This window comes from Crocodylus siamensis, chromosome 8, assembly GCF_052110815.1.
Source record: "Crocodylus siamensis isolate JL-2025a chromosome 8, ASM5211081v1, whole genome shotgun sequence".
NCBI lineage: Eukaryota > Metazoa > Chordata > Crocodylia > Crocodylidae > Crocodylus > Crocodylus siamensis.
This window is the reverse complement of record NC_143402.1, coordinates 27,343,356-27,367,035: the sequence shown is the minus strand read 5'-3', so window position 1 is coordinate 27,367,035 and position 23,680 is coordinate 27,343,356. Positions and strand designations below refer to the sequence as shown.

General features: G+C 39.5%; 1 protein-coding gene across 1 annotated transcript in view; it reads left to right on the top strand.

Moving 5' to 3' along the window:
* Window positions 1-23,680, top strand: part of POF1B (POF1B actin binding protein) — a 43,548-nt gene that overhangs the window by 9,567 nt on the left and 10,301 nt on the right. The window contains exons 2-11 of the mRNA XM_090059869.1: window positions 1,264-1,344; window positions 5,228-5,329; window positions 6,658-6,846; window positions 10,759-10,931; window positions 12,820-12,847; window positions 13,592-13,666; window positions 17,147-17,239; window positions 21,128-21,241; window positions 22,407-22,559; window positions 22,769-22,879. Coding sequence (XP_089915995.1) covers window positions 1,264-1,344; window positions 5,228-5,329; window positions 6,658-6,846; window positions 10,759-10,931; window positions 12,820-12,847; window positions 13,592-13,666; window positions 17,147-17,239; window positions 21,128-21,241; window positions 22,407-22,559; window positions 22,769-22,879 — 1,119 coding nt within the window. The remainder of the gene's footprint in view (window positions 1-1,263; window positions 1,345-5,227; window positions 5,330-6,657; window positions 6,847-10,758; window positions 10,932-12,819; window positions 12,848-13,591; window positions 13,667-17,146; window positions 17,240-21,127; window positions 21,242-22,406; window positions 22,560-22,768; window positions 22,880-23,680) is intronic.

Genomic DNA, 23,680 nt, shown 5'->3' with positions numbered 1-23,680 from the left:
TTTAGCGTCTGTGTGTGTTTGTGCAACCAAATCTTCAGCCATGGCATTATTAAACTACAAAACCCATTCACTGATCAAATATTAATTATATTAACCATAGTCTGTGTTTAGCTGCTTAACAAATGTTTCTTGTTTACATACTTCCTGTTGCCTATTTTTAAATAAATTGCTTATTTTTTACTATTGTGGAGTTTATTTAACCAATGCATTAATTTGTCAAGATGAAGTACTATAAACTCATTTATTTTGAAGTTTGCCTCTTAAAAAAAACCCCAGAACAACCCCCCCCAAAGCATAAACCCCCCCCCCCCAAGCCTTGGGAGAATCTAATAACAATAATAATAATAATTATTACTATTATAAATATCATGCTCCATAACATTAAAAAGTATGGACCTGCATTTCCAAAAGTAACTTTAGGTGTTTCAGTTTTTAGCTGTTTAATTTGAGATGCTTTAAAGAGGCTTTAAGTTCTTAGTTTTGGAACATCAAAATGAAGATACAGTATAACCTCATAAATCCAGCACGCTTGGAACCGAGCACCTGGCAGAAATTTGAAAATTCCAGATTTTTGAAACCAGAGTGTGGGATGGGGAGCAGCAACACAGGGTGGTACACGAAGGCACCCGCTGTATGCAAGCTTCCCCCTCTGCTGCTCTGGGACTGGCCACCGTTACTCCCTGCTGTAATGTATTTTTAAAAAGTGCTGGATTTTCAAGAATTCTGGATTTTTGGTATCCGGATTTATGAGGTTATAGTGTACAACCAATTCTAGCAATTTTTTAAAGCAGGGGTGTCAAGCTTACAGCCTCAGTTCTCCTAGGAAAGCTGAGAAATTGAGGTTGGGATGAGTTGGGGCAAGGCCTGCTGCCAGAGTCCAGGGTACCAAACACCAGTGGGAATATGTGTTCTGGCAGGGGGTAAGCAATGACTACATTAACCCCCTCCCCTCCTGGTCCCTGATTCAAGGGCCCCACTGACCTGGTTGGGTCTGGATCCAGCCACAAGGAGCTCTGCAGTCTGTATCTGGCCCAGGAAGCCAGATGAGTTTGACACCCTTCTTTTAAAGTTTAGGCAATGACTTAAAGTATTTCTAAAGATTTCTTCTTTTCATTTCATAATACATTTATAGCTGATTTTTAGTACACATCTTTCTGTGTAAATTTGGCAATGTTTAAAAATTGGGGTATTTAGGATCATACCAAAGACCTTAGAGTAAATAGTAGTAATTGCTGATTCTTTTTATTTTCTTCTTTCTTATAGGAAATCCAGTCTCCAAACATAAAAATATCTCCCTGTTCACAGGGTACTGTTCGGAGGATTATAATAGAGAATCCTGACCAGGTAGGAGAATTGCATAAAAACTGGAATGGTCTTTTTTCATGTTTCTCACTCTCCAAATGCCTGGTCTTCTGAAATGTTGAGTAACTCCTTGTTATGTTTCGAGCATCTTAAATTCTCATGGCCTTGGGCATGATTCTGTAAATTTAGATGTAAATATTGAAAACTGAAATCAACAGGAATTGGAGGTACTAAGCACCTCCCAGGATCTGTCTCTATAGTCAGATCTATTTAAGGTAGTGTAAACATTGCTGCTGTTAGGGATAAGTTCTTGACTATGGTTGTATAAAAGGACATTATCTAGGATTAGGGACAGCTGCTTTGCTCCCAACTACAGGAGGGCAGTTGTATACAAAAGGTTTTGAAAACATATCTGTCCAAGTTAATCTTCTATGACACAATCCTTGGTAAAAACTTTTTAGGTTAAAACATTTAAAACTGACAATATGAAACTTGATTCTTATCTTCCATGATATGTTCTATTCATGGTAATTCTATTTATTATTGTTATTGGAACATGTATTGTTCACTTATGGAACTTGTAACATGCGGTTTAGAATATCATGGAAATATTTGGACCTTGACACACAGATCTTACATTTTCTCATATACTTAGATTTCTAGAACAGTTTTATGGCTTGTCATCATCTTCACTTACTTGTCCTGTCTAAATGAGGTTGCTGTTGTGGATCCTGGCTTTCCACTGACTTTGGTCATGCATATCTTCTTTCAACTACTCCTCTCATGTCCCGCTCCACTATATCTCTCCATCTCTTCCTTTTCCCTTCGCCCTGGTAATGTCATTCTGATAACTTCTTTTCCCATGTATTCTTCCAGACTCCTTTGAACATGACCATACCATGCCAGTCTTCTCTTCTGTACTTTTCTTAGATGCCTCCACTACCTTCACCGGTCCTCAGATGTAAGCATTCCTTACTTTATCCCTCTTCATTGCTCCACACATCCATTGGAGCATTCTTGTCTGTCACATTCCATTTCCTTTCGTGAGTTTTCTTCAGGGGCCATGTCTCCGCTCCGTACAATAGTGAAGAATGTACACGTCTTGCTGACTTTTCCCTTCATCTTCACTTATACTCTCCTGTTGCATAATACAGGGTCTTCATAAAGTCCTTGTACACAACCTAAGTTATTAAAGTTTAAAAGTGCACAAGGACTTTATGAAGACCCTGTATTCCTGTCACCTATATCCAGTTTGTCCACCCTGCTGTTATTTGATGGCTCATGTTATTCGATGGATCATGATGCAGATCCAAGTTTTATGGCTTGTAAAGCTATTAAAATTAGCAGGAGGTGTGGGGAGAGGGTGTGGGGGAGAAATGTTGCTGACTTTAGCCTAAGCTTCAGAACTATATAACTATAGAATCTTTATTTGGGCAGTTAAGCTGGGATTTGATGTGAATGCCAAGAGATGCAGGTAAAATGTTCTTGCTTTCTGTATCAGTTTATGAAACATGTTTTGTAAACAGGAAGAACTTTGCACAGATAGTATATTTAAAGTTGCAAAACATGCAAGATACTTTCTTAGCACTAAGATTTTTAAGCTATTTTACGCAGCTGTTCTGCTAGACTTATTGAAAGGTACAATTCTTCTGTTCAACAGGCCTACCTCAAAGGAAAATAAATTATTTGTCCTAGGTGAGGAAGCAATAGATATTGTAAGTTTGAACTCTGGTAACCTTTTAAATGTATTTGAATACTGCATTATGATTTGTACACTCAAGGAAACTTCAGTGTCCAGTGTGTACATGGACCCTCTGAGACGTTTGATCTCTTCCCCCTCCTTTCCCTTTGATGCCATTAATGCTTATGAGACAATAAAAAAGAAATGAAATAAGATTTTCTTATGCAGAGACAGCATCTTACCATGTTGTATATAATTTCCTTTCTCCAGCATATTTTTGCTCTGTTTGAATAACTGACTTGTTAATCTTGTTGTAGGTCTGTCTCTGTCCTCTGGAATTGATCAAGCAGTTCAGATTGCTTGTATTCTGATGCACAATTTATATTATAACAATAATAAAATAGAGAACTTGGTGTATTGGGACAGGGCTTGATCCATTGAAATTAATGAGTCTTCAATTTCAGTGAAACCGAGCTGCTTTCGTGAATTCAATCTATCTTGGTGTGGAACTCAAATTTAACATTATTTCCTCTTTTGTTTAATTATATGAAGATGGGGATAATCCCAGAGAGTCTTCACATGAAAGTTCCCTGGATTTAGATCTTGAATTGTTGTGGTATAAACATACCTGTGGTATAATATGAGATCCTTAGTTCTATGTGAGGAATAGATAGTATTCAACCTAGATTACCTTTTGCAAATGAAGCAGACCAAACTGCCCGGAGTTTGAAGTGTACTTATTAACTGTTTTGGCTAACCAGTAAAGGGGCAGATAGTATTTTCCCACTCAGATTCTTAAGGTATAACTAAAGTATTCCTAGCAATAGGAGAGCTGGTCCTAGGTTGGCATATGAATTTAGTTGGATCTCTGATGTACCACACCACATTTGTCAATGGTAATAACCTTTTTATTTCTATCACGTTGTAAATAAGGGTGAAGAGGGCTCAAAGGCTCTTATAATGGATGTCAGCACATTGTTTTTCACCCAGAAAAATTAGCAGGTCTCTATAGACACACCTGAAATTCCTGGAAAAGCTGAGTACTCAGTTTTGCGTAAACCAATGTATGCACCTAGTGATATGTTTCTCAAAACCTCATGCATCCAGGATGGAAGTACTGCTCCATATCTGAATGCAAGACTTGACTTGGCTTACTCCTTTTTAAGGGACAAAACTAGTTGGGTCGGGCGTCAGCAACCTACAGTTTGCAGGCCAGATCCAGCCCGTGAAGCCAGTTGGTTCAGCACATAGACATGGGGGGGCTTCAGTGGCATTTGGCCTTGTGTGGCTTTGGCAGCAGTTGCCTTCCTGTGCCACAGCCATGTGGAAGAATGTGCAGTGTCCACTTTCCCCCGGTCACCATATAGTAAAACACTGTCAGTGGCTGGGTTCTAGCACCCACCCACTTATTATCCGAACTGGGTCCATCCAAGCCACAGCCCGAAAGGTCACTGGCTGATGTAGGTAATTTCCTTAGCCCTTTGTGGACCAGATAAAGGGTAAACAGTTTCCACCTACAGCCTTTGATTTCCAGACTGTGAGAACAGGCTTTGCAAATAATCTAGTCTAGTTGAGTGTACTTCACTAGAGCTCCAAGTAAGCTTCAAGGCATGACTGAAAAATGTATCCATCACAGAAATTTTATGAAGTGGCTGCCTGAAATTCCCTTCACAAATTCACAAGAAGTTGTATAGTTTCTAAAGTTTCCAGATCACTTTTTTTTTTTTTGATAGAACAGTGTCTCAAATCACTGTTCTTTGGTGAGACTGAGATTTTGTTTCCAAATGGACTGGTCTTTTCTTTAGGGTTGTCCACGGTGGAATGTGTCTGTGGTCACTTAGGCAAAGGAAACAGAGAAATTACTTTGAGAACTAATGTCCACATGCTCATTTTGCAGTCTACTTTTCATTCTTCCTTTCTCATGCTGTGGGTCTGCAGTTGAGGAATATGGCATGGTAGATGGGACCTGCCCTTTATGTCCACAGTGCATATGCACTGTCTATCTATAGCGCTTATACACATTTTGGAGCTACTGCTGATCAGAAATGCTCAAGCTCTTGAGTTTTCTTGCTAGTATATCTTATTTATTCAATGTACGTAGTCCTGTGTCATACCTAAATAAAACCTTTTTTCAGTCTGCAGGGTACTAATTCATAATGGGCCAAATGTATGTGTGGCATAGCCAGGAAGATGGTATATTAATGTTTTGTGGTCGTTTGTTTTTTTTTCTTACCTACTGTACAGGAGCCATTGTCTCCATTTCTGAGAGGAGGAAGCTTTTGCCCAGGAAATAATGTTATTTATGAAAAGACCATAAGAAAATATGAATTGTTAAATCCCCAAAAGGTAGGCAATTTTTTGTTTTGTTTGTTTATACTTAGCTGTTTTGCAATAAAATTGTTAAGTTCTACAGTTGTCTCAAGATTTTGCTTTTTATGGCATTAATGTCCAATCTGATAGGGTTTTTTGTATAAAATCAGGTTAAAAACTTGAAGTTGATGGAGGTATTTTTATGAGTGAGATGAGCAGGATTCAGCATGTTTAACTGTGTTTTTGCCCTAAAACTCCCTTTTTAAAATTCACCTTAGTAAACACACATTTGTAGTGATAGACCCCTCTAGCTTGTCTGTAATTGGAAAATGAGGATAGTCAAACATTGGAACACATTACTGCAGTCTGAGGGAGTGGCATGGGTAGTGTTACCCAAGTCTGAGCTCCCCCAGCACAGGTGATGGTGTGGGCATAGGCTCCCTAGAGGTTGCTATTCTGACATTGCCTCTGAATCTGTACCCAAATTACTCTGTTGTCGCCTAGAAAAGCTGTGGGATCTTCATCCTTCAATGTTTTAAGAACGGGTTAGATGAGCTCTTGTATGGGATGATTTGGATATGAATAATCTTGCCTCAGAGCAGGGGTTGGATTAGATCAAGGGTTCCCAAAATGTATACCCACAGGGGTACGCAAGACATCTCTGGGGGGGGTACAAGAGAGAAATTGTGTAATGACAAATTTTAATTTTCATTATAATAATAATAATTGACATTTTAAGGGGTTAAGATACAAATTTTATCTGGTAGGGGTACACAGGCCGCTGGTAAATTTGGAAGGGGGTATGCAATAAGAAAGAAATTTGGGAACCTTTGGACAAAGTGGCTTTTTGGAGTATTTTCCAGCCTACTTTTCTGCTTCTGTGAGTTCTAATTTTTGAAACTCTGCAGTGTAGAAGGAGGTGAGGAGCAAACTTTTCCCCCTCTCATTGGCCACTCATGGCCTAGGAGGAAAACAAGAAAAAAGAGGTCGAGGAAAGGGCACTTGCGAGAACAGACTGAACTGAGAGAACAGACCCTTGAAATGTGTAGCAGGGAAAAAAAATCAAAAACCCCCAAAATTCCAATCTATGTATAGTCCATGTTGAGAGCAGCAAAACAATTGCTAAAAATTGTATTTCTCATTTCAGTTGAGCCTTTTTTGTTTGTTTAAATATGTTTATAAAGGCACATTTGTCAGTGTAATTCAACTATTTGAAAAGGCAGTAGTCAATATAAACTATGATTTTTAGGTCTTTCTATGTAAAATATATATTTTATTTATGTGTACAGTACTTCTATACTGAGTAGAGGGTGGTTCTTGGTGTAAAGTAATTTTGAATTCTTGTTCTTTTTTTTATATACCAGGTTTCCTACCAAATTCCTCTGCAATCTAACCAGTGCCATGTTCCCCAGACGTGCCAGCAAACTGAACAGTCACAAATCACTCAGCAGTGCCAACAAACCCAAACTGGTAGTCCCTGTGAAATAATCCCAATCCCTGTGTGTGGTGATAGTAGAGAAAGGAGCAGGGTAACTGTCCAGACATGTGAACCGGTAAGAAAAGCTTCTACTAAGTATTTTTCTTTTCATAATATATTGTTATGACCTTGAGAGTGGTTTCAAAAAGGTTAAGATACCTTGCTACATTTCTAGATTCAAAAGTTCGAACAGCAGCTTCAGAACTGTGCCACAGGCCACCCCCAGTTGTCCCTGCTGTAAATGGGTCATTCAGGCTGCAGAAGGTAGGACAGTTGGACATGATGCTGACCATGTCATGTCTTCTATGCCATTGGCTATAGAAACTGCTCTAGCCCCATGGGCTACTAGGCTCCAGAGGACCTTTTGTCTTATCTTATCTTATAGGATAGTGCTTTACAGAGAAGCTGTGTTCTAAGTTGTTCCTCCTTGAAGTGCTCTATCTAAATAATGTGATGTGGTGACTTTAAGTTCCTCACCTCCTTTTGGAAAATGCACAAAATAAATAAACAAAATGTGTATGTATGTGTTTTACTGCTGAACAATGACAACTTTCTCTCTTTTGCAATCTCAGCATAGTGTGATTCTTTTGTGATTTGTTCAGAGTTGTCAAAGCGCACACTTATGGGCTTATTGAGCCAGCTGTATATATTTTAAGGGGCCTAAGTGGAAGGAGATTTTTTGACTGGAGTGCAGACAAAATACATTTCAAAATTACTCGGTAGCTTTATGATCATGTCACTGGCAGATAGAGACGATGATTTTACCTGTTTTCCCTATATCCTGTTTATGGCATTTTGAGGGTAATTTTAAACCAAAACCCATGCTGTCCAAAACTGTGTGTTTGACCATTGCACTTGTCAAATTGATAGTTACTCTAGAAACACATTTACTAAGCAGTAGTTGGAAATTTGACTCTTAGGCCTATTCCATCTAAAATAGAAAAGACTAGAAAACTTATCCTGTCTTAGAAGATTACTTTGTTTTCAGAACGTGTGGTACATAGGCTTATTCATGCCTCCTTTTACATTTTGTGGGAATTTACTACCTTTTTCTCAGAAGTAAGATGTTTGTGTATGATCTTCCTGTTGCAGTACTCTCATAAGCATGCCACACTTCGCTAATCTGTTTACCTGTATGTAGTCTTAGCAGCACACAATATCCTCTAAGGTGGCTTTTTTGGCTGTTATCCGTTAGTGTGTGATGTCAAGCCAGTCTTTTTAGCACTATCTATTTCCATTTTTTTTTATTATCTAAGGGGCAGATTTTTAATTGTCTTGGGGCATGTTTGGCACTTGTGTACAAGTAGGAATTTCATTTCTTGACTATGTAACTCTGCATGCTGAGAAGACTATGTATGCACATGTCAGAGATCAAGTCTTGGAAATAAAATGATAGAGGAGAAGGGCACTCCTGTATGTTTAACCCCAGTAGCTGAGTGATCGAGACACTTGTCCAGAAAGCTGGAGACATAGGTTCCAGGTGACCCCTGATCGAAGAGAGTTAAAACCTCTATCTTTCTGATATCTCATCACAGTACTCTAATGACCATTTTAGATATGTGTCTCCCCAGTGTTTCTTTTGAGGATAAGCCATTGTGCCTTGCATTGAATAGTTAATGGAAAAGGTGGACAGAAAGCAGTTTTTGCCTCACTGGGAGCGGGCTCTAGGCTGAAATCCATGGCTTGTGCTGTCTTGTTGAGTTACACTTCCTCTAGCTTGCTTTCTTCCACTTGTACCCAAATCTTTCTCTCTTGGTTGCCTGGGGAGAGGGGTGGAAGTAGTATCAAAGAAAAACTCTTGTAAAAGTAGATGGGTAAGGCTTGATCTGTGGTGTGGTTAGAGTGCTGTGCTGGGAAGTCAGAGAGATGCAAGTTCAAGCACACTGTGGGAAAAGGGCCTAGAAACTGGGCACATATAGATGTGCCCTGGGAAGTAGAGGTGGCACTGTATTTAGCTGAGCTCCAAGAGCCACACTAAATAAGTGTCACATATATCAGGATTCCCATGCTGAAAAATGGTGGTGGGGCACTTATCAAACCAGCTTTGATTTTAAAGTACCCCACCACCATTTTCAGTGTGGGGATGCTAATGCATGTGGCACTGGAGTCTGCTGGAGCTTGGTAATTGCCATGCTCCAAGAGGCTCAATTAATCAAGTCTGCTCCAACACGCTGTAATTACAACACATTGGGGCAGCCTTCCTGCACATATATAGGAGCCCTGTGTTTCTGGAGGAGTGCCCTCACTCAGCTAAAATTTGGTAAAGTGGTCTTCCCTCCTCTCTCCCATCATAGTTTTGGGCTGCCTACACTTTTGGACTTTAGCTATCAGCATGCTTCACAAGCATGTACAGTGCCTATAGCCACTTATGTCTCCTGAACACACTAATTCTGTGCACAAACTGTGTATGCCCATACGTTTCTCACACTGCCAGGAAACAGAATCTGCCACTTAGACCATCAGAGGGAAATACAGAATGCCACCCTTAGTGTGACAGTAATTTCCTCAAACTTTGTAACAGAATTCCTTACATTATACTGTAGATACTTCTGCTAATATGATTTTGCTTGGAGAAGTGCAAAGAAAGAGATTTCCTTTCTTGTGTCTAATTTCTCCCTATTCCTTCCACAAATTCTGTACTGGTGGACTTCCCTGCTTAATTTAAAAACACTTCATATATCAGTCTTGCTGCTCTGTTCTTAATTTTTTTTTCTCTCTATCTCCTCTCCAGTTCCTTCCCTGAGATTTCCTTGAGACTTCTCTTGTCTCGTAGTGCTCTAACTTCATGCTTTTTTCCAGACCATCTGGAAAAAAACTCCAAAACTTCCAAACTGCTTGGAAAAATTTCTCCACCCTTTGTCTCTGGGACTGTAGTCAGGTATGCACATACATAGTCTTGTATGAATGCACAGTTATGTGCCCAAGAAATGAAATGCATATCTGTGAGTAAGTGCCAAATATATCACTTATGGCACAAAGACTGAATTGGAGAGAAGGTAAGTCTGAAACAGAGCACCTAACATTTTGCTTCAGCTATGACAGGAGAAGTGTGTGTTTTGCATTTCATAAGTTATCACAAAGATGGAGCTCATGGGAGAGGGAGTCTTTTAATTTGTTTATACCAGAATTATACATCTGATGCTCTTCGTAGTGCTACACATGAATGTCTAGCCTAGCCCGATATACTTGCAGATGCATGTAGGAGCACAGAGAAGCAATGACGACACAGTAATATGTGCATAGCTTTGCAGTGGGGAATCTCATGCTTACGCCAGGCCAACCTGGGTGCCACCCCTGTGGATTAACTGTGAAGACAAAGCCACAGGGATGTGTGCTGTTCATTAAATATATTTAAAAAGAGAGCTTAATTCCCAATTCTTAGCACCTTCCTTTCTGGAACAGTGACCACACTGGTACAGTAGAAAGATGTTTTCAGTGAGAAGTCTTTGGAATAAGGTTAGTATAATGAGACTGATTTTGCTTCTTTATTTTATCGTTGTGGTATAGTAAAGGAATTACTTGGCTTTTACAGCACTTTATTGAAAAAATGATGAAATAGATGGTGTAGTATTACTGTAGCCAGGGTGGTCCAAGGTATACATGAAAGCAAGATTTGTTTGGTGCTTTTTTTTTTTTTTTTTTTTTTTTTTTTTTTTTTTTTTTTTTGCAATCATTGCCTGAAGTGCATAATTGGGAGAGACATTGGATGAGCTTTTGGACTTGAAGGGTATTTTGTGTCCAAAGAGTTATCTAACATACCTCTTCAAGTTATACAGTAGGTTCGGTAAAAGATTATTACCAAAACAAGTCTTGCTTTTTTCAAAATACAAAAACTTTTGTAAATAATAAGAGCAAACAAATAATAATGCGTATCATAAACCTTCCGAAATTCAGTCATCGCTTTTTTTTTAAGGTAAAAATGTTCATATTATTTTTTCATATTAATCGGGATATTGGTTTGCCTTTCTCACCCCTGCCCCACTTCTAGGTGCCATGTCCTCAGCAATGTGTGCCATGTCCTCAGCAATGTGTGCCATGTCCTCAGCAATGTAACGACCAGCTGGACTGCCGATATTTTGGAGAACTGCTTGCTGAACTGAACTGCAAGAGTAATGACCTGTACAGCTGTTTACTGCAGCATGTGGACAAGCTAGGAAGCAGGTACTACAGGAATAGCTGTCCCATCCTTCTGGTATTCTAAAAATCTTAGGATTGCATACCATAGTTATACCATGCCTGAGCAACCCGATTGCCTTTTATGATGAGATAACTGGCTCTGTGGCTGCAGGGAGAGAAGTAGCTTATACCTTGAGTCTAGCAAAGCTTTTGATTTAGTTTCCTACAACATTCATGCAAGAGTAATCAATGGCTTGAGGTCTAGTTGGCAGCCAGTATCAAGTGGAGTGCCTCAGGGGTCAGTCCTGGGGCTGGTTTTCTTCAGTACCTTCATCAATGATCTGGAATATAAGAAGGAGTGCACCCTTAGCAAATTTGCCAATGACACCGATCTGTGGGGAGTAGTAGATATCCTGGAGGGTATGGCTGGGATTTGGAGAGATCTTGCCAACTGGAAGACTGGACCAAAAGAAATTTCATGAGGTTCAGTAAGGACAAGTGTGAAGTCCTACACTTAGGATGGAACAATCCCATGCACTGGGTACTGGCTGGGAACTGACTGGCCAAATAACAGATCTGTAGAAAAGCACCTGGGGTTTACAGTGAACAATAAGTTGAATATGAACCAACAGTGTGCCCTTGTTGCCAAGAAGGCTAATGGCATACTGGGCTGCATTAGTAGGAGTGTTGCCAGCAGATTGAAGGAAGTGATTATTCCTCTCTATTTGGCATTGGTGAGGCCACATTTGGAGTACTGTGTCCAGTTTTGGGGCCCTGCACCACAGAAAAGACATAGACAAATTGGATAGAGTCCAGAAGAGGGTAACAAAAATGGTTAGATGACTGGGGAACATGACTTCTGAGGAAAAGCTGAGGGAACTGGTCTTATTTAGTCTGGAGAAGAGGAGACTGAGGTGAGGGGGGATTATTTTCAGCCTTCAGCTACCTGAAGGTTGGTTCCAAAGAGGATGGAACTAGACTGTTTTCAGTCATGGCAGATGAGAGAGCAAGGAACAATGGTCTCAAGTTGCAGCAATAGAAGTTTCAGTTAGATGTTAGGAAAAACTTTCTCGCTAGAAGGATGTTCACAGATTATGCACTCAGTGACTTGCATACAGATACGAGAGATGGCCATAACCACGCAACTTTATTGAATCCAGTATATTTCGCATTGTCTGTGATTAAATGCTCAAAGCACTTAAGAGTTACATATTTTCACTCTTGTTGAGATATTTAGACAGCATAAGAAGTATACTGCAGTGTGTGAGCAGCATGCTGTGACATGTTGCTCAAAGAAACAATTACATTACTCAACTGGAAGTGTTAAGAAAAATTACCTTTATGTTAACATTGTAGCTTTATTCCTTATATTACGGCATATTTTGGATTATGAGATCAGCTTCATGCATTGTAATGTACAGCACCTAAATGAAAATTAAGCTGCATGGATTAATAGTATTTGAAAGATTTATATGGTACCTAATCTCGCCAGGTTGCATTTATTTTTCAAAATAAACTTTTCAACTCTTTTAAAACTATTGTTCCTTCCCTCCCCACCGTGTTTTTTCTTGCTCTCACTCACCCATGTTTATTTTTCCCTAAAGCAGTAAAGGTACTCATCAATTTTAGTGACTATTTAATAATTTTCTGTTGCAAGAAATCAGAATTAACTATGAATTAACTTATTCTGGTAACTGTTGAAGTGTTGGTAATGCTTTGAAATGTTTTAATAGTTCCCAAATGTTGCCTTTCATAAAGGAAAAGTCTGTGCTGGGGTTAACCCTCCTTTGCTTCTGGTACAAAGTTTTTAAAAGGTGGGAGAGAACAAAGGCTTGCCTTGTACCATTTTTGAGTATTGGGTCAGTTTTTCTATTCTGCATTAAAATCAGCAGGAAGTACTCTCTCTCAATCTGTCATTATGTGTATCTTACAGGAAACCCAACATTGAATATCGTAGTGAAGTAAGTGTCCAGTGCAATCCAGTCTGGTCTGTCACTGACTTCCATTGGTGATGGGAATGAAATGGACCCTCTGTTTTGAATGCAGTGAAGCTATATGAACTTTCATCAGCTGAAGATCTGGAGCAGCCTACTGAATCTATGATAATAGAAGATTCTTAGTTATTAATAGGGTTCTGAATCTACAGCTGTAGAGTTGTAAATATGATGTTGATAAAGGCCTTAATTTTTTTAAGGCTTTTGGGTCAGAAGGTCAAGTAATACTTCCATAGTAAGCAGCAGAAAAGAGGGCCACTTATTGAAATACTTGTAGTGCTTTTTTCAGCTTGTTGGTCTTTCTGGTGCCTATAACTCTGTCTATACTTAGCAATGGAAATTTGATCAGATTCTCTTACAAACTGATAGTGACAATTTTAATATAACTTTTTTATTTCTCCGTAACAGGAGGCTAATTAACCATTTGGGTCTCTTTAAATGCAAGACCCACTTTAATGCTAAAAAATGTTTTTAGCATATTCATCAATCAAAAGTTTAAATAATGTAACTTAATTTAGTGTTATATAGAGTGTAAAACACAGATTTCTGGATGGGGTGTGATCTATTCACATTCCATTTGTTATATCACAGTAACCATGTTTCTTCATAGTGATGTGTAATTAATGAAGAGATATTATGAAACTTCTCAGTTTTTTAAAGATAACCAATTGTATTTGGTTTGACTTTTTATTCCCTTCATTCCACTTCTAGATTGAAGACATTGAATGTTTGATTCCTAAAGGATTATCAGAATCGACAAAGCAGTTAATTCGCTATATCCTTCAGGTATGCAAATAAAATAAACCACTAAAAGAGATGGGGATAAGGGGAAAAGTTAAGTTGAAGCAGCTAGTAATTGCCTTGATTTCCTGAAACACATGTGAACATACGCATTAGATATTTTATTTTATCCTAATGCCTTATACTTCTTAGAATCTTACTATGGGCTTAGTCTCAATGGTATGCCATCACAGTTGTTTCAGCAGACTACTTACTTTTTACACAATGCACTTTTTTCTCTTTAAAATATTTAATTCTGTCTTTCAATTTTGCTGGAAACTATTTTTAGTTTTATACGGAAAGATTAAATAGCACCTGCTTTACGTCTTTAGACCTTTTGTTAGTAGTTCTTTGTATTAAGATTCTAACTGTAAAGGTTTAAAAAGTCATTAATGGTTTTAACAAATGTCTAATTGTCATACTTCGACAAGTCCCTTAATTTCTTACAACCATTCAACTCCTGTTGATATGCTAAGAACCATCTATGACACCCAGCATGCATGTCTGTTTTATACTGATGATGTTATCTTAGTCATTTTACAATTTTATAAGCTTTATAACTTTTCATGTAAAAGTGTGCCCTGTTGCTTTATATCTCTGTATTCTCTTGATCTTCTCCTAACAAGTGCAGTCTCTCCTCAGCCAGGTTTGCACATTTTTAGATCGGAGGTGATCAGAAAAAGAAAAAAAAGAAGCCTCAAAATGAAGCAGGCTGGGTCATCTAATGGCCTCATAATAGTTACATTATTACTTTTCTTACCATCTTTTGATGCATATTAGTATGGTATTCTCATTTTATAAAGTGTCTTGATACCAGCTACTGAAAAGTGCTATATTAGAGAAAGGGGCCAGATTCAGAACAGGATATGTAGCCCTCAGTGGCATCTAGAACCCTAATTTAGGTGCTTAGACTCTCTTCATGGACTGTATAAAGAGCACTTCTCAGCAGCTAATATCAAGACAACTCAAAATGGTAACGAAGATGGCTGTCTAAGCCAGCCAATAGGTATTGCAGATTACCAGGGTGAATTTTAGATCCTGTCCCTCTCTCTAAATCTCACACACTGCAATCTAGTTGGCATCCACAGCCTGGAATCCTCTCTTTAGGGTAGAGTCTGAGGCCTACAACTATTCTTTAAAAGAACTGAATAGGAATCAGTCTCTTCTTTTTAAAGTTAAAGCATTTGCCCAGAAAATCAGGGACCTGCATTTAATTCCACCTTCTGATTTATAAGGGGTCCAAACCTGCATCTTACAACACCCAGGAAACTGCCCTAACAATACCTCCCTCTCCACCCAGTGTAATACAAGAAAACAGTCACAATTGTATTTATTTTGTCAACATATGCTCAATATAGTTAAAAACAGCTTTCTCCCCAGGGGACTTTGAGAGAAGAAAGTCTGTTTTCCAGATCCTGGTTGAACTTGGGCAAGAGTTAAATGCCAGGCACCAAGGTGCTCATAGGGGCATGTGCAAATATATCTTTATGTGTATAGGGAATAAAGTAAAATAAAAAAAAAATACTAGTATAGTCAATACAGGCCCCTGGCAGACTTGTGTTAATTGCATGATAAATGGCAACATGCCACACGTGCAAGAAATTTATGAAGTGAGTAAAATGCCAAATCAGTGACAGAGATGTTCCTCTTTTAAATTGATAAAAGTGAACTGGTTTACATCATGCTGTAATTTGAACATGTGGCTTGCTGGCATGTTCAAAGGGTAGCAGGTGCAGCTGGGCTATATCCATGGTTTTTAAAGGTCCCAGGGCGCCAGATATCCAACATCAGGGAGAAGGTTCTTGGTGTCGGACTCCCAGTACCCCAAGCTTTTAAAAACCCAACAGTCATTAAGGATCAGATGACACTTATGACAGATCCCCAAAATCAGACTTCCTGCCTTGCAAGTATGGCATAGTAGGATGCACAGGTTTTGGGAGCTAGTGTAAAATTTGTCAGATCGTATAACTAAATTTAGCATCTGCCAGTGACCGCTGGGTTAGGCAGTCAAGTTTCTTTCTAGTCAATGCAGCTTCAGAACAAGGGTTAGCAAGTGAGCATTTAAAAAAAAATTTTTTTTTGGATTTCAATTTTGGACTCGGGTACCCAAATGCTTTATAAGTTCTTTATTGAAAATCTCTTGGTGTAGATGTTTTGTTTACCTTTTTGGCCATACCTGTGAAATATCTTAAGTTAAAACTGGAATTCTATCATATTCTACCTTAATTAAAAATGAGAAATTCTAATTTCTAACTAAAATCTAATTCTGTTTTCTAATAGAAATTTACCTTCCATAGCTTTAGAATTGCATTTTTGAAGGCCCAGGTACAGATGGTGTAAAAATGGAGCACTTGTGTGTATTCATAAATACAAAATGGTATTTTGATACTTGTAATTCCAGCCAGTTCTGACTTTAGTGTAAAATACATTATTTAATACTAATAATGTAAACTGAAATGCATCTTGTATGTTATAAAAGTGCTTTGGTTTTTAACTGACTAACATTGTAAGTCCTGCAAAAGAAGGTTTCAACAGTATTGTGTGTTGGTAATTTATATCCTATTAATATAATCCATACAAATATGGAAACAGACAATTTTATAGTAGATAATGTAGCCCTGTTCTTTTTATATTTAGATTAGTGATAAGCAGTTGTTTATCATCTCAGGATCTATAGCACTTATCTGTAGCTGTTCTTATATTTGGCAAAAAAAACCTTGATGCTCCTTCCCAGGATTTTAAGTTGGGTCATACAATACTGCAACAAAAAATCACTTTAATATAAACTGACACACAGCTGTTTGAATGTATTAATGATGGAGGTGGGGGGGAATGAAAATGGGTACAGTTGCATCTACCAGCACTACTGGTTTTATTTAATGTTCAGTTAAATCCTTTTAATCTTTTTGGTTTTGTACTTTGAAGGGAGGAGCTGGTTTTTTGGGTTTTGTTTTGTTTTGTTTAATGGCTTTGTCCTTGGGCTAAAGGCTTAGTTTCACAAACCTCAGAGATGAATCACTGCCATGTAGTTTCCTAGGAGTGGTGGTTATTAAATTGCTATAAACTCAAAAAGCACTAAACTTGCAAACTAGCTGAAAATATTAAATACTAGCATATTTATTTATTTCATTAAGTTCATGCTTCCAGTTCCTCTTTATTCCTCTTGCTCTTTATTAATCTGAATATATGTTTTGTCCTGTGAGGCAAGAACTAATAACTGTAATTTGCAGTGAGCATAAATCTCACATTTGTAGACAGTGATTGAAGTTTCAGAGCTGAATGATGTGAGCAGCGCTTTTTAGCTAGCTACAGAGTGAGTTTATTTTCCTCTTTACTGCCATTATTAAGTCACTAAGTATATTTCAAACAAAATATGTACCATTTAAGCTAGAATAAAAATGGTTTTATTACTGATATTGACTCTCTCTAATTGTGGTAAGAGATTATATTCCACAAAATACTGAAAATTGATCCTTTTCTTCCCAGATGAGAGTGACATCAGATAAATCACTGAGACTCGTGCTTTCTACTTTCAGCGGTTTGCGAGAGGAACTTTGCCATCTACAAAGTGATTTCGGGGTAGGTCATTGCCTTTTCTTTCCTTTTTTTTTTTTTTTTTTAGTTTTCATTGGCTTATCTGAATTATTTGTAACAATGCAGGTGTAACTTTTGATCACTGAGTCTATTTTCTTACACAAATCAGGCCTCTGGTATGTGCCTCTCACTGCTTTAAATGTCTGCAAGAAGTTGAGATATTGGCTTTAATCTTAAGGAAACTGTAGTTGCAGATAGACAGTATATTTGCTATGGAGTACATTGACACTTAATGTACAGCCTTATTCTAGTGTAAGCCACTCTGCTTCAGGGTAAACTTACCGCTCAGTGGGTGCAGACACGGAGCAAGTGAGCTATTCTAACATTTCACTGATCGGGAACCAATCTGTAAAGGTTGCAGGACAGGGTACAGACGCATAACAATTGAAGCATTCTCATATGTCGCTGATTGAGAACCAGTTCAAAATTGTGCACCCCAACACAAGGGAGTGGGAGGGAGCACCCAGCCCAGCATGCCTTACAGTTGTATGTGCTTGCACTGATGCTTTAGAGGCTCCAGGGACTGGGTGACCTGTGGCTGAGGGCTCTTTCACTTTTCTGCTTTCCCTTCTCTCCTAAAACCCTTCAATAGTCTGCAGTTGACTGAAGTCTGCTGTGTACTTCACTGACTTGTGGGGGGGAGTGCTTGGACCCATATTGTTTGGGTCCCAGAGGCTGGGAGGCATAATATGGGGTTCCAGTTCAGGAGCAAGGACTCAACTGATTTACTGAACCAGCAACTTGTTGATTTAAAAACTGGAGGGGCAGTAGTGACCTGTCTGTGTACCAGAGCACCCAGTTGCAGCAGTGGGGGAAAATTGAGGGGTGAGAAATGATGCAGTGGGAGATGCCTGGGAGACCAACTAGTTCTGTCATGAAATCCTTTGTGTCCACCCTTCACACTGAACCATTTCTCAGTGCACTGGTTCAAAATAGTTCTTGATTTTCCAGGTAGAATTTTTGACCATTCCATGCATCTTTAAATCAGCTTGACAGACTTGTATGTCTGTCTGCTTGTGGCTTAAACTGCATTTAAACCATTCTAGGTGTTATGTATGTCCATGTCGAGTGAGGAGGAACTATACACCAGTTTAAGGTTTTATTCCTGTGTATTGGTTATGTGTTCACTCCTCAAGCTAAACTGGTTTTCTCCCACGTAGTTTGTTTAGGACCTATTAGAGGTAGCCAGCACAGAACTGTCTTTAAACTACAGAATAATATCTGGGGTAAGTTACTCATGTCCTGTATCTGCAACCTCATATGCTGTGCTGTCTTCCCCTCCTCTCCACCCGTTGTTGAGAATGAAGAGGGGCCACTATGGGAGATGCCTGCCCTGCTCCCCAGCACAAGGAGTGTCTGCAAGTGGGGGATTATCAGGGACAGGTCTGGGTGAGCAGGTAACCCCTATTTTTCTCCATGTCTGGAGAGACTTCTAGGGTGGTTTTCTGTAAGTGGGGCAAGCCAGTCAGGTGCTCCAGGAGTTAGAGGAACTGTGAAACCTCCATAGCACCTGCCTGGGGTCTCTGGAGAGAGTAAGCAGCTTATGCTGCTTGTGTTCTCCTGCCACAGAGTAAGAGATGTCTGTCACAAAAAAGCAGCAGAGTCTGGTACTACCTTTTGTCATTTCACTTTTTCTCTCATGTGGCATAACAAACAGTAGCAAAGTATATTAGCTCACCATTTGAGGCATCAGGAGATGTGTTTCTACCCTTATATATAGATTTCATAGACATTAGGGCTGGAAGGGACCTCGGAAGATCATCAAGTCCAGCCCCCCGACCTGAAGGGCAGGAAGTCAGCTGGGGTCATAGGATCCCAGCAAGATAAGCATCCAATTTATTCTTGAAGGTGTTCAATGTAGTGTAACAGCATGGAGTTGTAGAGGTGGCCGTGAACTCCCTAGGCCCCCTACCATGCCAATATGATATTAAAAGCACTCTCACATCTCGCCCACCACGTCTTTGATGTCAACAATGTATAAGGGAGGCTGCCCTTAGTCCTCTCTGACCCGGTGCTCTGATGTATTTCGGTCTTTGTTCTATCTTGGGTGACTCAGTGCACCCCAGCCTTATGGCCTATGCGTGGCTCCAGCCACCCCTGTACCACGCCCCAAGCCTCGTGGGTGTACTGGATGTTGTTTAGTCAATGTCACTCTCTTGAGCCCCACCCACACTTCTGGCTGCCTTGCAACCATGCTCCCTGGCACTCATGAACAATCTTCGCCCCCTTTCTGGGGCTTCTCGCCACTGCCCGCTCCGGGGCTGGGGTCGACGCATCCCTGAATGTTGTGCCCTCTTTGGCACTGGGATCCCTACGCTACCATGGAGCATCTATGAGGCCTCCTCCAACCCCTAATAGCCTTACCCGGTCATAGTTTCATAGTTTCATAGTAGCTAGAGTCGGAAGGGACCTAGGTAGATCATCTAGTCCGACCCCCTGCCTTGGCAGGAAAGAGCACTGGGGTCAGATGACCCCGGCAAGGTGCTCATCTAACTTCCTTTTAAAAATCCCCAGGCTAGGAGCCTGCACCACTTCCCCTGGAAGCCGGTTCCAGGCCCTAGCCGCCCTGACTGTGAAGTAGCGCCTCCTAATATCTAATCTAAACCTACCCTCCGCCAGCTTGTGATCGTTATTCCTGGTCACTCCTGGCAGCACACGGGGGAACAGGGACTCCCCCAGTACCTGCTGATCCCCCCTGACCAGTTTGTAGCAGGCCACAAGGTCCCCCCTTAACCTTCTCTTGTGGAGGCTAAACAGGTTCAGGTTCTGTAGCCTCTCCTCATAAGGCCTGCCCTGCTGACCCCTGATCATACGAGTGGCCCTCCTCTGGACTCTTTCCGTATCGTCCACGTCCCTCTTGAAGTGTGGCGCCCAGAACTGGACACAGTACTCCAGCTGCAGCCTGACCAGTGCCGCATAGAGGGGGAGGATCACCTCCCTGGACCTGCTCGAGATGCATCTGTGGATGCATGACAGGGTACGGTTGGCCTTCCTGGCTGCCTCCCCACACTGCTGGCCCATGTTCATCGTGGAGTCAATCCAAGATCCTTTTCCGTCTCCGTGCTGGCAAGAGGGGAGTTCCCCAACCTGTAAGTGTGGTGCCGGTTCTTCCTCCCCATGTGCAACACCTTGCACTTATCAGTGTTAAACCCCATCCTATTCTCATCCGCCCACCGTTGCAACCTGTCAAGGTCAGCTTGTAGCCTATTGCACCCTTCTAGTGCACCCACATCCCCCCACATCTTAGTGTCATCAGCAAACTTGAACAGGGTGCTTTCTACCCCCTCATCCAAGTCACTGATGAAGATGTTGAACAGTGCGGGTCCTCCAGTCTAACAACAACAACAAACTAGCCCCTGGGCTATAACACAAAGTTAATCCTCCTGGCTAAATGTTCTCCAAACCACACCACATCTCTCACCTATGTAACTAGCGGCTGGTACATTCAGGCCTTATTCCCTTTCCCACATTCAGGGCCGATCTCTTTCCCTTAGTCAGGCAGTACTCCATCCTCCTGGCTGCCAGCAGAGAGAGAGCACTCAGCTTCCAGTCTGGGTCTTGTAGTAGTCAGCCCTGCCCCTTCCGGTCAGCTGACTCACCAGGTGTGGGCCCTTAGTTCATCCTGGTTGCCCCTAGCAACCAACACCTGAGCCCCTACTGCTGCCTTTCGGGTAGCAGGCACCTTTGTGCCCTGCTACAGTAGGTGCTTGAACCACCTCTAGATTTTATATTTTTGTCTCCTTTTGTATAGATGCTGACTTCAAGATGAGCTGATTTTTTTTTTCATTCATTTGTATCTTAAAAGAAAGTGTCCATTATTTCAGTAGAGAAATTGCAGTAGTTATTGATTTTTTTTTTTTTTTTTTTTTCCAGAAACTAGAAACTGAAAATATGTTGCTCAAGAAAGACCTTGCTTTTAAAGAATCTCAGGCAAAGGAATATGAAACACTGCTGGCTTCTCTGAGAGAGAATAATCGTCAACAGCAGGTAAGTTGGAAGACTTATTGCATAACAAAATAACTACCACCCAAAACTAACATACAGAATACCATTGAGCTTTATAAATAAAATAAAAAGCACTAATCTATTCTTCATGATCTTATCAATTTCCAACATAAATCTGCATTCTCTGTAATGCGTGAATACATTTTACTGAATTATACTAAATTTATGCTGTTAAAGTAATTATACTATTTTAAAGTGTATGTATAATGTGGAGAACTTACCACTCATTACAGCAGAGCAACTGACATGCTCATAGCCATGTGCTCTTATTTTACTAAGTGAAGGTTAAAGCTCAATAATTCATCCCATATAAAACAATGGACAAACTAAACTGTAAGTAGATTTGGCTAAACTGTAGTGTAATTGAAGCCATATGATTGTTTCATCTCAACTTCCATGTAATACTAAAGCCAACTGATAGTTCTCTGACAACCTAAGTAGATCTTAAAGTGGGCATAAACTTTTTTCTAAATGTATTTAAGTATTGACTCATGTCTGGTTGCATGTGAATAACAGGTAATGTGTCCTGTGTGGGATGTGGTAGTTCACAAAAAAGATTATTCTTCACTTAATGCTTTGGCAGAAATAATTAGCGCAGCATGCTAGCACTTTATTTTTTTTCCCCTTCACTAAAGTTCTGTGTACAATAGTTGCCATTGTTTAGAAAAATTAAAATTAGCAGTTCAGCCTAATGAATAAAATTAGTTTGAAATCAGAGCTGGGTAGTTGTCAGAGGGAAAGAAGATTGTTTAAAACAAAAATGTGAAGAACACTTTTTAGTCCAATGCTTGGTAAAGTTTTATAATGTGTTTTAGAGTGAATTTGCCTAGTTCTTAGCATGCCCACTTGTTCCAGGAACAATAAATACAAAAGCCTATTTCCAGTCTTGAGTGTGCAGCCAAGCCTCCGTGAAATTGCATAGTAAGGATCTGATCTTGGAAGGTGTCTTTAGTTCCCATTGGCTACAAAGAAAGTTGAATTTCTGAAACACCTCTCATTATCTGGGCCTACATCAGAGCTGAATAAAGAAATGGCTGTGTATAAATAACTGTATGTTCCCAAATATTGAGCACTACTCAAAGACAGACTTCGAGACTACCACGCTGCTCCATAACTAATTTTACTTTCTTGTGCACTGCTTTCATAGCAAGGACTCCGAGAAAATATTGCAAAATGTCGCTCACTGGAAGAACAGATCCTTTCTCTCCGCCATGGTGAGGGAGAGAAGGAGTGTCACTTAAAGGAACTAGAGTACAGTAAACGTGCTTTGGAACAAGAGATCCAGAACCTGAGAAGGCAGGTAATGGACTTCTTTGTTATCTCAAAATATTACTGTTTACTAATTACTGGCAGTAGATATTTTAAAGAAAAAATGGACATTCTAGTAAGCATATGAATTCAGAATAAACTTGTTTTTATCAGCTACTGAGACCCTGTTATAGCCTTACAACTGTGATAAATTATATTGTAATCAATATTGCATTTAATTTTGTAACATTTGTTTTCTAGACATGTTCTAGTTCAGCGGTACAGTCTGCCACAGATGAGCTCTCCAGCCGTTACGTGGAAATGATTAACAACTTAAGAGAAGAGAAAGATAGAGTGATCTGCAATCTTAGGGTATGCTGATTATCTTATAGATTTGTAGAATAATACAGAATTCTGAGTAATATATAGGCATTATTAAAAGGTAAATTCCATTTTCTGAACTAAAAAGTAAGAAGCATAGAATAAATTTACTGCAACTACAGAATTTTTTTTTTAAGTTAATTTAATGGGAACCTGATGATCCATCTATCTTGTTTTGTATTGTTTATCCAGGGTTATTAGTTTTTGGAGTTGTGACCAGAATATCACACAGACCAGAGGATCAGACTTATTACATTCATATTTATGTGGTCTAAATCTTGTGCCACAGTAATGCAAACAGTAAACGGCAAAAACTAGTGACAAAATATGTGAGGGGTTAGTACATAGAGTAAATATACAAACGTATGTAAAATAAGTTTAAATATGACCAGCAAATGAATAGATCAAAAAGGTCATCAAGCCCAAGTATTAAAGACACGAAAGTGTGCGTGTTGTTGTCTTGTTTTTTCCTCTTTTTAACTGTTTTTAAATTATGTATTTCTGTGGATTTAATGACAGATTATTTTGGGTCTAACATAACCATTTTTCCTTTTTTTGCCTGTGAAAAAACAGGTATAGGTGTCTATTTAAAAGCAAGCAGTCAGAGTTGTAAACAGTTTGAATAAAAAATTTCTTCCTCTAATATTCAAATTTAATTGCATCAGTTCTCTGCTATGAAGTTAAAGCAGTAATAAAGGGATTTCATTTTCTGATAACCTTCTAGGTGCACAGATTGCAGAACTTATTCCTATGAAATTCTTTTAGAATATGTACGATTGTGCCTTTTTGGGG